At 39.1% G+C, this 17,539-nt stretch overlaps 1 protein-coding gene across 3 annotated transcripts; it reads right to left on the minus strand.

The window, feature by feature from the left end:
* Nucleotides 1-2,203: 2,203 nt before the first annotated feature.
* LOC21404349 (protein SPA1-RELATED 3) lies at nucleotides 2,204-14,268 on the minus strand. 3 transcript variants are annotated; one of them, XM_024176416.1, is made up of 7 exons: nucleotides 12,906-14,268; nucleotides 12,606-12,763; nucleotides 11,005-11,965; nucleotides 10,781-10,927; nucleotides 10,193-10,504; nucleotides 2,977-3,036; nucleotides 2,204-2,681 (listed from the first exon to the last, which is right to left on the minus strand). In XM_024176416.1, exons 1-7 carry the CDS (start codon nucleotides 13,830-13,832, stop codon nucleotides 2,493-2,495), a joined length of 2,754 nt encoding a protein of 917 aa, XP_024032184.1. In that variant the 5' UTR covers nucleotides 13,833-14,268; the 3' UTR covers nucleotides 2,204-2,492. The 3 variants fall into 3 exon arrangements, with proteins under 3 accessions (XP_024032184.1, XP_024032186.1, XP_024032185.1); XM_024176418.1 differs by having other exon boundaries at nucleotides 12,606-12,746; nucleotides 12,906-12,981; XM_024176417.1 differs by lacking the exons at nucleotides 2,204-2,681; nucleotides 2,977-3,036 and having other exon boundaries at nucleotides 10,478-10,504; nucleotides 10,718-10,927.
* Between the last annotated feature and the right edge of the window lie 3,271 nt (nucleotides 14,269-17,539).

Below are 17,539 nucleotides of genomic sequence, written 5' to 3' on the forward strand. Positions count from 1 at the left end.
CTTGTTTTTTTTTTTCTTTTCTTTTTTCTTTTTCTGTTAATCTTTACTTTACCCTCTCTGGTTTTGAAAATTTCCTATTTTCAAAGGCAATTGGTGGTATTGATGGATGAGTCATAAGTGTCAAAAGCGACCTACATAAATAGAATTGAGCCATCCTTGTGTAATTTGAATACCACAAGTCAATGTGCCTCATAGTTTTGGGTTAGTGGCGATAACAAAATCAATGATGAGAATTACGTGTTTTGGCATCTAATGATAACATAGATATAATATTTAATCCTATCTAGTTCTTAGAGATGTTTTTTGCCATGTGTAATTATCAGATTAATACTATGTGTCACTAGTCATTATCAATGAGAGTTTAATGTCCATTTTTCACGCTACCAAATGATAGAAAAGAAGTCCCATGTCACTCTAACTATGGATGGACGGATGATATTTGGTATTAAATTTAAGCACTATACTCAACCACTTGGAAAATGGTAGGCAACAAAAGAAGTATGAACTGGAAATGTTTCTCTATTTGTCATTATCTTTTAAAGAATTTGTTTTATTAAATATGATAACATGGTTAATTTAAAATAAGTTTTTATTCTTTAAACGAATGCCATGTGAACTTTAAATGGACAGAATATAAAATAAAGGGTATTTTTGTTAATGTTTTAAAATTTGAGTGATGAGTAGATTCGTTTTTAAAATTTAGGAAACAATATGGTCACAGAAGTTCGAGGGAAGGAGAAATAAAATTTATCCTAAAATTTAAGTTGTATATTCAATCACTTGGGAAAATCTTAAGCGACAAATGGAGTAAGAACTTGAAATGTTTCTGTTATTATCACCACACATGATGTCTTGCATTCCGGTCCAAATAATGACTTTAAATTAGTTGGAACAAAAACAAAAACAAAAAAAAAACAAAAAAGTGACCTACATAAACTATTAACAATTACTCTACCCCTATTAATGTTGTCGGTTTACAGCTTTTTTGGTTGGTGTTCGAAGCATATCTTTCATTTTAGATGTTGCTTAGTGTAAAGAAAACAGAATGACCACAATTTTCTGCTATGATCAGAAAGTTGACTAGACAGTCTTGTTTAAACTTTGAATCCCAAAGGCGGATTCACATCATGTCCATTTTTTTTTCTTTTTTGTCTATTGGTATATAATCAATCACATTTTGTCATGTCATTTAATGAACTCAAACATTAAAATATAGTCATTATTTGATTAGTTAGATGTCATTTTAAATACAAATACTGTACATATAGCTTGAGTCCCCAAAGATATAGATGCTTGTATGACTCTGTCCGACCATCCAAAAACTCACATAAGCCTTGTTTGGATCGCGTACTCAAATCAGAATCATAGTTCATCAGTGAGAACTTTGTGAAAGAAAAAATTTTAAAATTTAAACTCTTTATAAGAAAAAAAATACTATAATAGAATAATGTTTTAAGTTCGAGTACGCGATCTAAACAAGCACATGGTTCTAAAAGGAGGTTCATGCTGTTCAAGATACTTTTATCACTGCCATATATCTACTGAGAGTCCAGCAATTAGCAACTCTTACAAAATCTAGTAAAAATTTGACAGTTTAAAATTGTGTACTACAAAAAAAGTCTCCTTTCTTTTACACCTGTAAAAATATTGTCTAGCGCCAATTATTGAGGAATTTAAAAAGTAAAAAGCACCCCTTGTAGTTGGGAGTTGGGACTTGGGAGTAGCCAGTAATTTATTATAAACATATACTTTTACCAGCGAGTACTTGATGTATGTGCTTATTATACATCTGCCACATAAAAATAAAATAAGTTGAACTTGAGCACCAATGATATGAGCTTTCTAAAAAGTACTATTGTACAAAAAAAAAAAATGAAGGAAAACTATAGACAAACTTTTTCACGGACAAACCATGGTAAGAATGCTTATAAAAATTAAAACAAAAAAAAAAAAAAAAGAAAAGTAAGAATCTTACTATCAATTGACAGATTTACTTTCCTTAATTTTCAATCATGAGTCCTTGATGGCTTTTCAAGAATACCATATGTGAGAGATACCTAAGAATCTCCGAATATACTTTTTTCCAAAAAAAAAAAAAAAAAAACCCTTGTATTGTGCTCTTGACATCATCTAGCAAAACCAAAGGAACAATAGTCAAAATCATATTCATATTTTATCAAGGATTGTGAGCGTTATATAATGGTGACAGAATAACAACTACTTTACCTTTCCTTTTCCTTTGAATTTCTATCTACAGATTATTTGAACAAGAATGTTCTCACTCTTCACAACAACCACATCCGCTATAATCTAATACCAAAATTTTGTTATGCTGCTCGCAATCTTTCAGTTTTGGGTGGGCTATTTTCAGCCTCGCCTAAGAGCTACACAAGCTTCTCTGGTATGAGATTTCTTTACATCATTTTTCCGTTTAACCGAACTTTTACTCCATACTAGGATCCTGAATCGCTAGGGGTTGCACAAGTTCAGACTCAAACCATCTCCAAAATTTTTATGTTACCGGTTGAATTCGCAGCGAGTAAGGTGTTGGACTGGCCGCGCCAACAAACAGATGAGATAAACTGTGTGGATTCGTCCATTTCGTGGCCAGAAAGTGGGTCGGGGTTGTTGAACTTAAATGATAACGCCGGCATGGGAAAAGCTTTATGGTAAACGAAAACCTGTGACACAACATGAAATCAGTGAGCATATTTGCCGAATCTTGTCAAAGTTTTAAATCGCATCCAACTAACAAGCCGTTTGCTTCTTTTTCCAAATTTGTTCTACAAGGGGTTTAATTCATTATGCTTGAAGTCCAATTGGTTTTTTGAACACGTTTAAGTGTATTAACCATGTTTTGCAGAAAAGGAATGAATAACTAACTCCACTTATCATAGCGTTATTGACGCGAGGGAAACAACGTGACAAGCGTGTGGAAGTCAACAGAAAGTGTTGTCTGCTTAGTAATTGCATTACCTCGTTTGTCTCTGAGCCTGTAGCAATGTAACCATCAAAAACTGACAAACCTACAAAGTTCTGCAACAACAAAAAGAACATGCATTAGCATCCAACTCTATATTACCATGACAAGTTTCTAGCACTACTTGACGCATGAACACGAACATCAGGGCAGAGAGTTCCTCGCGACTTTTAGCTACATGACAAGTACAATTATTGGAAATTTGAAAACTGTAGGAGAAATATTGTATTTACATAACGAAAATAATCACCAGTTCCGTTACTATTTTTAAGTGGAAAATTTCAATAAAGAAACGTTACTAGGTTATGAAGACAAGATAAATCCTTACAGCGATCATGTAGACTAACCATAGAGATACAGTCCAAACAGCAACAGACGCTTTTCAACTAAAAGCTCATACTTTAAAGGGTGATTAAAGATTATAGCCCGACTCTAGATCTTACAAGAGCCCAAACCCAATCCAATTTAGACCATACATAACATCCTTTTCCATTTAGCTCGATTTACAACCATATTCACTAATACTGCCTAGACTGAGTATTTTATAACCACCAATTTCCTCATTCGGCAAATTAGAAGTGCTCTGATAAGAGCTGACAGATTCGGGAACAAAACCAAGAAGATCGAAAAAAAGAAAATGAAATCAACTAGAGAACTTTATTGATGACAGCAAATGTACACTGATGGCGCTGAATAACCTCAAACAGCTCCCACGAAGACTCAAAGTCAGGAAGATGGCGCCATTTGATCAAAACCTCCAAAGAACCATTGGTGGGAGAGAAACGGGTATCCAGGACCTGGTCCAGTTCAACCTGCAACGTCAAATCCTCAGACAAGATGAGAGGTAAAGATTTGAGGAATATCCACAGAACCAAGAGCCTTCTTCATACGGGAAAGATGAAAAATAGGGTGAATCCGAGCATGGGAATGAATGATGTTACAGCCGGTACGCCACTGGGCCGACGCGAGCAAGAATCTGAAAAGGCCCGTAATAGCGAGGCACAAGCTTCTCATTCACCACACGCGTCAGCGCTCGATGTCGATATGGTTGGAGTTTCAGAAAACCATTGTCTCCCACTTCGAATGTCACGGAGCGGCGCTTCTTGTTGGCATGGTCCTGCATAGATTGTTGAGCGCGGCCCAAATGATCTTTCAATTCAGCCAAAAGCGCATCTTGATCGCATAGCTGCTGCTCCAATTCCGATGTAGCCGTGGAACCGGCCTCATAAGGAACCAACCGCGGAGGATCTCGACCATAGAGAGCTTTGAAAGGCGTCATGGCAGCCGAAACATGAAAGCTCGAATTGTACCAATATTCCGCCCACGGAAGGTGTGTAAACCACTGCCGAGGTTGACCGGAAACAAAACAATGCAAGTAGGCCTCTAAACAGCGGTTGACGACCTCAGTTTGCCCATCCGTTTGTGGGTGATATGCCCTACTCCGACACAAAGTGGTGTCCTGTAACCGAAAGAGTTCCTTCCAAAAGTGGCTCATAAAAACCTTGTCTTGATCGGAAATTATACTCCGCAGAAAACCATTAAGGCGCACTATGTCTCGGACAAAAGAAGCAGCCACTGTTTTGGCCGAAAATGGGTGTTTGAGGCCAATGAAGTGACCATACTTGCTGAGACGGTCAACGACAACCAAGATTGAGTTATAGCCGGCGGATTTAGGTAAGCCCTCAATGAAATCCATGGAAATGTCTTCCCAAACTCGATGAGGTATGGGTAGAGGCTACAACAAACCCGCAGGTGACAAAGTTGACAACTTATGTTGCTGGCAAACGACACAAGCAGCTACAAAAAGCTCGACATCCTTGCGCATACCTTTCCAATAAAACTCCATTGCCAACCGCTTGTAAGTCCTGAAGACCCCCAAATGGCCGCCAATCTTACTACTATGAAACTCACGCAACAAGATTGGAATAAGAGGGGATTGTGGAGGAACTACCAACCGGCCTTTGTATAGTAAGTGCCCCCTTTAAAGAGAAAACCCCTTCAAAGAAGGTGTTCCGACTAGAAACTCATCCACGATTTTGTTGAACCCCGGATCCGCCTTGACCTACCGCTGCAACTCCTCAATATCAAGCACCATTGGAGTGGTCATGACCATTAAAGCAAGCCCCACTTGCTGCCTCGAAAGGGCATCCGCCACCTTATTTTCCATACCCGGCTTGTATCGAATCTCAAAATCATAGCCAAGCAATTTACATAGCCATTTTTTATGCTCCACACTTACCAAGCACTGTTCCAATAGAAACTTCAAACTTTTCTTAACGGTGCGCACCACAAAACGTCTTCCCAACAAATAAGGTCGCCACTTCTGAATGGCTAATACAATGGCCATTAATTCCCGCTCATAGACTAATTTGGCTTGAGCGCGCCGAAAGAACTTGGCTAAAATAAGCGATGGGGCTCTGTTGTTGCATCAAAACCGCTCCTATGCCAAACCTCAAAGCGTCAGATTCTACCACAAAGGGTTGAGAAAAATCTGGCAAGGCCAGCACGGGAATCTCAGTCATAGCCTTTTTTAAGTGCTGAAAAGCATCCTCGGCCTCAGAATTCCATTGAAAGGCGTCCTTCTTAAGTTGTTGCGTCAACGGCCATGAAATACATCCATACCCTTCCACAGAACGACGGTAATAACCTGTGAGGCCTAGGAATCCCCGTAATTCCTTGATGGACTGCGGAGTAGGCCAATCCAACATAGCCTGTACCTTGCTGGAATCCGCTGAGACACCATCCTTAGAGACAATATGCCCTAAGTACTCCAATTGCTCATGTGCGAAGAGACATTTTTTTTATTGACATACAATTGGTTGGCTTCCAAGACCGAAAGAACTTTGTCCATATGCTCCAAATGGTCCTCCCAAGAACGGTTGTAAATCAAAATGTTGTCAAAGAATACCAGCACAAAGCGACATAAGAACGACTTTAATACCTCATTCATCAAAGACTGAAATGTAGCCGGCACATTTGTCAATCCGAAAAGCATAACGAGAAACTCATAGTGACCCTCAGGTGTGCGAAAAGCAGTCTTAGGGACGTCCTCGTCACACATGCGGATTTGATGATACCCTAATTTCAAATCTAGTTTGGTGAAAATGGTGGCCCCGCACAACTCGCCCAACAACTCCTCAATCACCGGAATTGGAAATTTATCCGGAACTGTGGCTTTGTTTAGCGCTCGATAATCCCCACAGAATCTCCAACTGCCACCCTTCTTGTTGAAAAGCAAAACTGGACTGGAGAAAGGACTTGTACTCGGTTGTATAATTCCGGCCGCCAACATTTCTCTTACTAACTTTTCTATTTCATTTTTTTGAAAGTGAGGGTATCGATAAGGCCGGACACTAATCAGACCGGTGCCATCCTCAAGAATTATGTGGTGGTGGTCTTTCACTCTGTGAGGGGGTAAACCGGCTGGCATGTTTCTACAACAATAATCAGAGCTGCTCGTTGCATTCCTCTACCTTGCCGTGGCCTTGCTCTACACTCAAATGACTTAGCTCCAAGTAAATGCCCTGACCCTCATGACGAATTGTGCGCATCATGGCCTTGAGGGAAACCAATGATCTCATAAGACTAGCATCCCCCTTCAACATTACACTCTCCCCATGTACTTTAAATCTCATTACTTGAGTCTTCCAATTGACATTCATACTTCCTAGAGTCTCAAGCCATTGCATTCCTAGGATCACATCTATCCCTCCCAACTCTAAAGGCAAGAAATTTTCAATTATGGTCAAGTTTTGCATGGACAACACCACTTCTTTACATAATCTCTGCCCTTGTGCCGACTCTCCCGTGCTAGTTTGGATACCAAAACCAATTGTTGGGATAATGGGCAGCAATAATTCGGAAGCCAATGTGAGAGAAATAAAATTGTGTAGCTCCGGAGTCAATTAGGACAATTACCTCACGGTGACCAATCTTGCCCTTAATCTTCATGGTCTTTGGTGTAGTTAACCCCATTACGGAATTCAAAGACAGCTCAATCACCTCAATCCGTAGCAACTCCTCCGACTCCTCTTTTGTCTCCTCCAACTCAATCTCCTCATTTTCCAAGTCGTCCTCATCGCTAACCAACATAATCCGCAACTCCCTCTTCTTACAACGATGCCCAACAGTAAACTTTTCGTCACAACGAAAACATAATCCCCCATTTCTCTTCTCTTGTAACTCCGAATCGGATAATTTCGGAATGGAAAATCCTTCTTCGGCTTCTTGACACTAGGGCTGCCTTGAAGCTGATTCGCTGTGGTTCCCATTGGCGGATTTGCTGTGAATCCCGCTGCTTGAGGTCGCCAAACCCGAGACCCTCCCATCTCCCTCCGCAACAACATATTTTTCTCTTCAATTCGCTGCACGATATCCATGATTTCAGAGAGTCCCTCTGGCTTAAGTAAGCGCAATTCAGCCCGGATGTTAGCCCTCAATCCATTCACAAAAATGCCTTCAAGGATATCCTCCGGCACTTCTTGTAAAGGGGCAGCCGATACCTCAAAATTCCGGCGATATTCAGCCACCGTACTTGTTTGCCTAAGCACCAAAAACCGCTCACACAAATTCCCCTCTTGAGAAGAACGAAAACGTTGTAGGAGAGCCACCTTGAAGTCAATCTAAGTAACGAAAGGTCGCTGTTGATTCTACCATTAACCACGATAGTGCATCTCCTTCTAGGGCAATACCGGCGGTAATTAGTTTTTCCCTCTCCGAGAACCTATTGATGGAGAAAAATTGGTCCATTCTAAATAACCAGCCATTAGGATCAATTCCACTGAACAGCGGGTAATCAAATTGCTTCCGTCGAACCGGTGACAACTCCTCACCTTCCCCACGGCTCTCCATAGTGAGCGACGAAGTCCATGGGATCCTCAACCTCGTTTTCCTCCCAACGGCGTCTTCCCTCCCTGCCGGTGTTCACGCCAAATCGGATTCCCTCGTAACGGCCATCCACCCTCGGCCTAGGTCCTCCATTAACCATACGAGGTCCTCTTCCTCCTTCACCATTTCGGCCATCACGCAGGTCCCGACCGTCCTTGAAAGTCCACCCACTCGGGAATCGCTGTGCCGTCCTTCGCGAATGCCCCTTTCTCCATCGTCGGCCTCGCCGCCTCTGGGTCGGCCATTCCAGCCATCGCAATTGAAATCGGAACGATTTTCGTTCGCGATTCGTACCCTAGCGCGCACGATTTCTTACCCAGCCAGACTTTCCCTGCCGTCCACACCCCGGTGTTTTCCCCGCTCCCCTTCCCCGGAAACCCTAGGTTCGGCCAACTCTCCCAGATCGCGGCCGTCCTCCTCCACCAGACCTGCAACATCGCAAGTTAAACCTTGGCTCAACCCTGCCTCTTCTTCCCGAACCCTCGCGGCGCCTGAACGAGAACCTTCCGCCAGCAAATTCGCCGCCGCCGCCACGGTCAGCAGTCGCATCTACTCCTCCAACAACCGGCACAGATCTGACACATTCTGGTTCATTTAAGCCATGTTATGGTTCATTTCAGCCTTGCTATGGTTCATTTCAGCCCTTACCTCACCAATTTCTTTTTCCACCAAAGCCTTGACTTGTTGAATCTCCTTCTCCACCGCCTCAAATTTCTCCTCCGTTTTCCTGGCCGCCATAGTCACCCAGAAACGATGCTCTGATACCAAAATGATAAGAGCTGAACAGATTCGGGAACAAAACCAAGAAGAAGATCGAAAAAAAGAAGATGAAATCAACTAGAGAACTTTATTGATGACAGCAAATGTACACTGATACGTGGATCTTCGAGGGTCCGCTTCCTCCCCGTCCTTGGAATGGTTCCAAGATTTTTACAACAAGCTGATTACCCCAACGATACCTTCTTTCTGTTTTTCTCTCCCTTTTATACATTCCCTTATTCATTCACTACTAACAATCTTCCTTAGTAAGCTACTAATACTAACAATCTTTCACAGTAAGCTATTGACAGCCTCCCCAAACCAGAACCCCACTTCCTAAGCCCATTTATTCTTCCTAATATACACTTGCCTGAGTAAGGGCTCATCATGCTCAAACCAAATCTGAGCCTGTTTGGTTTGACTTTTACTTATGCTTTTAGGCAGCCAAAGAAGAGACGTATTTCCTACATACATACGTACATACACAACCTACCTACCTATTTAGCTCGTTCTATGGCCATACTCTAGTATTGCCTAGACCCAGCATTTATTTCCTACATACATAAGTATGTACATATATATCCACAGTTGCATTGGATGTTTTCCAAATTTGGTCACTGTAATTTAATGATATTTTGTATCAGCATTAGCAATAACTCATGAGCAGTTCAGGGTCTTCCTCTTTTTGAAACCTAAGAAACCACCGTCCATCAAAACCCTCTTAGGATTTTTTGAGTTTTCCAGAGGCCTGGAAAACCTTTCCTCCTATGTTCATTTGATAAAGTAGCACTTTTATATTACCCTTTATTGAGTACACGCTAAACATGCTCCAGTTTTAAGTACTTTTCTATAAAGATTCCTGCATATTTCAAGTTGAGAAATGAACGCTTGGTACATTGGTATAGGTCATGAACATCTTAATTAACTTGGTAAAAAGAAAATGATGTGGGTACTGGATTCCAAAATTTAATGGTTTTATCACTCCATAAGGAATTGTAGAGATAATTCCTAGTTCCACTGACATTGTCAATGTTACGACCTTTCTGTGACATCATAAAATTAATTTCGAACATAGATAAATATTTGCCGTTTACCCAAAGAAATGAATGTCTTTTCATATATGTGACGGTCTATACACTGGAAAGATTCATGGTAAATCAGTTACATCTAGTGAGGGAAAAAGAAAAAGATCACCAGTCAATGATACAATGTCCATTGACTAATATATAGTCATTAATAACTGGAATTAATTAAATATTACCACACTATCTCGAAAACAATCAGCAGATATAGATAATGCAAGCCAATAAATAGATGATGAAGACGATGTAAACAATTTTTTATTTCCAAGTCAAGCTGTTATTAAGTCCCATCCTGGGTCAAGCCTAGGTGCACTTGGCACCTAGGTAGTGACATTTGCAATCAATCTATCTCATAGGAACAAGTTTTAGTGGTAAAAAGGAAAAATAATGTTACAAATCAACATCTCATCAAGCGTGATCCATTTAACAATGAACAAGGTTATCACTCCTAAAGAACGCATACTAATCCAAAATAAGGAAATACCTTAACATTCATGTGACCTGTGTAGGATTGGAGTGGAGTGTCAATAACCCGAGATGTACAAGTTGACAAATCCCAAAGCTTCAGAGAGTTATCAGTGGATGCCGACACAAGATTTGTTGCATCTACAAACTTGACATAACTCACAGTTTTATTGTGACCAATTAATGTGCAGAGAGGAACCTTTGCACTTCGTAGATCATAGTAATAAATCTTGTGGTCTGCTGAACCAAATGCAATAGACCGACCGGAGTCCAAAGGAAACTGAACGCAGCAGACATTTGCCTTCGTTCTGATTGTACCAATGCTCACGCCCTACAGTAGTAGCCCAATTAAGAGAAACAACTTATCATACATCAAGAATCAAGTATACACAGCATAAATTCGAAATATTGAAAAAAAAATAATAATAATAATAATAAAAAAGAGAAATTCTTTATTCCGAAATGTTTTGATATATGAGATGAATCTATTATTTCGATTTGTTACTTGTTTCGTTACTGAATTGATTTAAGTGGATTTACATACTCATAAAAAAGAATTTATGGACAATTCAAAGCTGACATCCACCAAGTGCAAAAATAGAATTGCCTGATTGATACTCCATAGCTTGACAGAACCATCATCACTCCCGCTGGCCAGCAATGTTGGATCTGCCGAGGAAAAGTCAATTGACCACACACGCCTCTCATGCTCTCTCATCTCCATTTGCACTTGACTTCTTGTCACATCCCATATCTGAAATGTCAAGTGACTGAGTCAACACAAAAACGTTACCTAAAACTGAAAGGTAAACAAAATTGAAGGCTGCTTACCTGGACCACACCTTCAAAGTTACTTGAAGCAATCTGACTCTTTATATAACTATTCCAACAAATACTACTAAGCTTTGACCTACTAGCCATTTCTACCACTGGATAGTGGATATCACGATCATCATTCGTAATTGCGTCAAATTCAAATACTTTAATTTTCTTATTAACACCAGCTGTAGCAAATAATTCTCCATCACGATCAAAACTAAGCGAGCATACAAGGTTTGAAGAATTTAAAAGATCCCCTTGCTTCAAATCTGCCTTAACTTTCAATTTACTGAAAGATAGATACTTGCACAAACCCTCCAAGAATGGATTAATCCAACCACCTTGTCTACCATCGTAACCCCGATCTTTTGATGCCAAATTATTAACAGAACTTCTTTCAGTTACAACAGCAGAACCCCTCCCATCACTGCTAATCGGTGAATGTTTAATCATGTGTTTCCCTGACAGCTTAGTTGGCCTGCATCTTGTCAAAAAATATGCAGCCTCTAGCTTCTTGAAGTTCTTCATCAACTGAGAACTTTTAAAAAGAATGCTTTCTAGGTTTTCAGTGTCTGACTTCTGATCACCATCTATATTATCATCACATTCCTCCATGTCAAGAATCGGCAATCCTGGTCTAAATCGTTTTCTGGACCCCAAACAATCATCATCATGAACAACATTCATTAAAGGGAGACTTGATGTTGAGTTATCTTCCTTCACTAGATCGGGACATGAACTACTCTTTTTCTTCAGAATTGTTTGCTGCTTCATGACTTCTTCAATATCAGAACACAGGAAAGAGAGTGTGTCTTGCAACTTATCAGCAGCTTCCTGCTTTCTTTGTTGTATAAGCAGAAGAAACTCTAGGAACAACTCTTGCTCCTCTATACGCTCTCTAAGCTCTATGGCCGCTTCACGTTCTTCTAAATCATCTCTTGGCTCATTTAGGAACTCACTTTGTAATAATTCACTGTTACAGATGATAAAGTAGAGTTTAAAAGTCTGATCTTATTGAAGTTATATTGCATGTTAAAAGAGGTATGTCTTAGCACAAGTTGCCATTCTAAATCCTCTCACAATTTGATTGTGGACAGATCAGATGCTGAATAATAGATATGCAGGCAGGGATACCTCCACTGTTGATTCTATGTATATAATCTCACATAAACATATAAATGGATTAGCTAAGTGGCATTTTTCCATCTAAACATTTAATGCAAGGAAAGAGCTTAAGTTGAGTGTTGTCTTTACATAAGATCGAATCAAGATAAATTTCATCTTTTTTCTAAATTGCATATGATGTTGCTTTTTAGATCAGTAAAAGGAACATGTCCAATTACTCATCCTTCAGTGCCTTTATGTCTAAATGCCAAATGTCATTCAAGGTTTTCGTTGATGAATTATAGGTATTAGTTTCCGCAGCAAGGCTTTTTCTCGTGGGCAAGGTGTTTAACCACAAGTCAGAATCAGGAAGGAATATTTAATATTTATTTGTCACTAGTCTGAAACTTCAAACTTTATTTTAGCAGGAAAAATGATGGAAAAATAAAAGCAAATAAACTTCTAAGAATATATTTTCTACTTAAAATGATACGCATAAAGACAATCACCCCATTTTTGGACGACTCGTTGGTTCAGGATGAAGTAACCATAAGCAATATGAAGCTTCTTTTGGCCATTTGAGAAGCAATTGCGGAGGAAGAACTCGATGTCTCAAACTAGACATCGTCCTACTCTTTTCCTCTCTCGAGCTGGATGGGCAAAACAACTGGTCACAAATAGCACTACCACATTAGCATACTGAGAAAGAAAACAAACACAAACTCTTCGAAATTCTATTGCTACGTGAAAAGCGTGAGACACCTAATCATAGCTATGCCAAAAATACATGTGAAGTTTTCATTACGAACCTCAAAAAGAAGAACTCCAAGTCTGTATATATCCGAAGCACATGAACTTGGACCACCAGTGGCCTCTTCAGGACTAGTGTACCAATTTGTCTCCATAAGCAATACTTGTTTCATTGGAAATGGTTGTTTTTTCTCATCTACTTCTGTACTCCTTCTATCTTTATTTCTATTTTCTTCAGTTTCGATCACCAAAGATTCGTGCGCTGCATACGTTGAGCTTGACTGCATGCAACTCGATTCTGATAGAGCATTTGTTGAAGCTATCAATGGTCGAAGATCTTCACTACCCGTGCTTCTTCTCTGCTGATGCAAATCACCGGACAAGGGCAAAGACGAATTCTTAACCTCTCGTGTCGGGCTATTCAATCCGTCTTCATGAGTATCAGACCCGGAATCCGAACAAGACGCCGACTCAATGAAGGAAACATGATTGAAAGATGACATAACAAAACAAGAAGGCCGCACATTATGTACAACAATCCCTTGAGAATGAGCCACATTCACAATCTCCACTATTTGCCTAAATATGTGCAAGCACTCAAACACATCAACTGATCTGTCTGGTTTATCCAACCACTGCCTCAGGCTAACGTCTCCCCATTCAACGGTGCGAACAAAAGGGTTCACCGCTACCTCATCCTCGCAAACTCCGGATAAACCACCATGGTTTCGAATGTAATCGGTGTGAGCAACCAAAACCCTATTATCATCTTTTCCCTTCCTGTTATAGCTAGAGTCATGGAATACTACATCATCACTAGACAAGCCAGTTCTACCACCACCACTACTACCACCATGGCGATCGAGATTCGAAAACCTTGAACTGTTCAACTCCCTAGAGCTACTAGACTTCTTACGAGCAGATTCAGAGGAACCCTCCATTGTGGTTATCCATCTAGAACTGCATGAAGGCCATAACTTACACATCCACTAAACCAAAGTGCCCTCTATACAACTTCTATTTACACACTCTCTCTCTCCTCCATCAAAACATCAAAAACTCGATTCAGAGGCACAAAATGATGAACCCCACTTCCTCGTTTCAGCAGTACAGCCTTCTCCACTTTTCTTTAGAATTTTTCAGAACAGTTAACAAAGCAAGTACTCGACCAATAACAAACCCAATAAAGAAATAGTGCAACAACAACAATTACTTAAAAAAATTTACAACAATCCTCAATACCCACAAAACAATTCATAATCACACAAAAGTATATGCAATTCCCAACCACAGACAACCCAAGAAAAAAAAAGTAGGATCAGCCCAAGAACAACCCCATAAAGAGACACTCCACAAAATCTTTCAAGAACATAGTAGAGTCAAACTATCCTTCAATAAATGTCAGAGAGAGAGAGAGAGAGAAATACCAGTAAAGCCATGAGAGAGAGAGAGAGAGAGAAATACCAGTAAAGCCATGAGAGAGAGAGAGAGAGAAGAGAGAGAGAGATTCCTGTTTCTGCTTGGCCAAACTGAAAGACATAAACCACACAAAAAACGAAGCTCTTTAGGTAGCAAACACGAGCACGATATGAACCTCATATATTTCCCAATAATATTTTCTCAGCCAAACGAGAAAAATCTCGCCCACACAAAGCCGTTTGTGTTAAAATCGAATAAACTATTCTCCCTCTTTTGTTGCCGAGAAATAAATAAATAAAAGTTACTGGGTATATGTTTTTTTTTACTTTATTATTTAATTATTGCTTTCTCTTGAGACACGAGAAGCCACGCTCTTTCTTTATCTTCTCTCGCTTTATTCCAGACCACCAACGTGGCAAAATCTTGGCCTCTAATACATTGTTTCAGAGCAGAAGCAAAAATTAGCAAATTTTTTAATATTTTAATAATAAATATAAGTTTATGCCCACAAGATGAAATTCCTAATTTGAATTTTGAAAAATAATAAACTTAAAAGTATTACCACCTACACCTACCCATCGTTAGTGAATTGGTTGGTTACTCGTTTTCTTTTAGAGAAAAAAACACAAATACACTCTAAGAGTCTCAATTTTATTTTTGACTTTTGATTAATAATTTTTTTTATTTGAATAATTGTATCAGTTAAAAAGATATTAATAAAAAATAAATAATAAAAATTAAGATTTATGCATTCTAAATAAATCTGACAATTTTCTCTTTTTTTAATAAGATATTCAACCACAAATTGTGAAATTATTTTGTTACAGTATTTAAGGTCCCGTTTATTTCACCAATTTGAGTTTAAAATTCGAGTTTTAATACAGTAAAAAACTCTCAGAAACAGTCACATTTAACTTTTTTGTTATAGTAAAAAATTCTTACATAAAGTCACATCTTAACTCGAATTAAAAACTTGAATCAGATAACTAAACGGGCCCTTAATCTATTTAGTGAAATAAATATAAAATTGTTTTTTTGCTAGAAATTATAAAATTATTTGGATACATCATTCTCCATCTTTATAACTCTTTATCCTTCAAAAATTAGATTCGGTAATAACTCACTTAAACAGGAAAATGTGTGGTTTTTCTTTTCTTTTCTTTTTTCCTTTTTTTTTTTTTTTGTGTGTGTGGATGGAATGTGTGATTATTCTGATTTCTGCTAAAAAGAAAATACGAAGTGGGGTCAAATAAAAACCAATTAACTATTAGATTGAGCTTTCCAGCCGGGGAATAGTATTGGATAGTGCTAAGTAAGTAATAAAATATTGCTCTAATCCCAAGCATGCAGAAAAGTTAAAACTATAAAATAACATAAAAACAAAGTATCTTATTATGGTCTAGTAATCCTCAAATTAATCATTAATTAACTATGATTAAATATTTTAATACGACCGAGTATTTTAATGGCGGTAAATTCTTACACATTTAACATTGAGAAACCATTTTAAATATCTTATTAGCAAATTAACCACACCCACATAAAGGGTTTTGAAACTATGGGAGCATATCTTATAAGCAAATTAACCACACCCACATAAAGGGTTTTGAAACTATGGGGGCATTTAATACGCAATAATCAATAGGAATCATATTATTGAGAAAGTGTCCGGTCATGGCTGACAGGCAGCGACGGCAGGCTGAGGTGGTGGGCCGGTGACGGTTACCTCTGGTGATGTAGTGGAGTTGTAAAGGTTTGGTGTGACTAGAGGAACTGGGATGTCGTGATGGGTGTTAGATGAGATTTCTGTGATGTTAAGATTCCTAAAAATTTGAATATTATTTTGTTGGTAATATTCAGATTACTTTATTTTGGATGAAAGTGAATTTTATGGGTTCATTTTCTCGAGAATATAAAAATTATCGTTCTTATACCAAACGTAGAAATGTGAAAAAATTATTATTTTCAAATTATCTTATACCAAGCGCCCATATATGTCCCATTCCATCTTTTTAAGGACATAATATTATAAGTGCTGTGAAAAATTGCACGTTACATGTTTCACGTAAAGAAATGAAGGGATAAAATTATTTTGATATCCCTATTATTACAAAACATTTCGCAGATTTCTGTGATTTTATAAATGAATGAATAACATCTCACAGTATCCTATCTCGTCATGAGCACAATGCAACCACTCCCAAAACATAGAAAAAGCCCTTCTCTTCCCGACCCAACTACCAACTTCCTCCCCGCACCCTCACGGCTTTGCCCCCATCGCATCAAGACACTAGCGAACTCATCCTCGTCGCGCGCAGATCCATAGCCCCATCACTCCAAATTGTCTGGTGAGCCAAGATCCTCCGCCCATGGCTGCCGCTAACAAAGCAACATTGTCGTGAAAAAAGATTTTCCTGTTGAAAAATTCAGAATTGGGAGGATGAAAAGAATAGAGAAAGCAGAAAGAGTTTGAGGCGTATAGGAATACTTTCCTTTAAGGTTTTATTTGCCCTCACTTCTCAAAGTTTGCTAATGAGTTTTAAATGGCAAATTACCCCTAAGATACAACAAACCCTTGAACACAATATCCAGCAAAAAATATTGAGTTCCAGAACAATATATTCATCTATATTTTCTGAAGTCCATCATATAAAGACAAGGATGCATCCATCCTCTTTAAGTGTTACAACCTTTCACATAAAGATACCTTTTCAATTTGATGGTTATCTTTTATATGCTGATGCACTTATATCAATAGTTATTTCTATTGTTAATAAGTGCTAAGATATGTGAGAAAACATATCACAAATAGATGCAATGGTTCGAGACCTTTTCAGATCACTAAAACACACGAACACATTTTCCGTCGACAATTTGCGCTGCAGCGCGCAAGCTTAGCAAAATAGACTCGAGGGGTCTGTTTTACGCAGGCTGCAGCGCCCAGGGCGCGCTGCAGCGCGTCCGTGCGCTGCAGCGCGCGGACCTAGCAAAAACAGACCCGAGAGGTCTGTTTTGCGCAGGCTGCAGCGCCCAAGCGCGCTGCAGCGCGTCCGTGCGCTGCAGCGTGCATACCTGCGCGCTGCAATGCGTGCTTGCTTCAGCCCACACTTCCCGAATGTGTTTTAATCCAATTTTGTGATATCAAGATTGAGAGATATAGTACAATCTCTCTAACATTTCCTTGTCACAAAACCACTTGCCCTATTGCCACCTACCAACCCATGGTCATTGTGAATCATCCTCACTCACTGATCACTACCCTGTCGACCCCAAC

The sequence above is a fragment of the Morus notabilis genome, unplaced genomic scaffold (genome assembly GCF_000414095.1).
Source record: "Morus notabilis unplaced genomic scaffold, ASM41409v2 Scaffold248, whole genome shotgun sequence".
In the NCBI taxonomy this organism is placed as follows: Eukaryota; Viridiplantae; Streptophyta; class Magnoliopsida; order Rosales; family Moraceae; genus Morus; species Morus notabilis.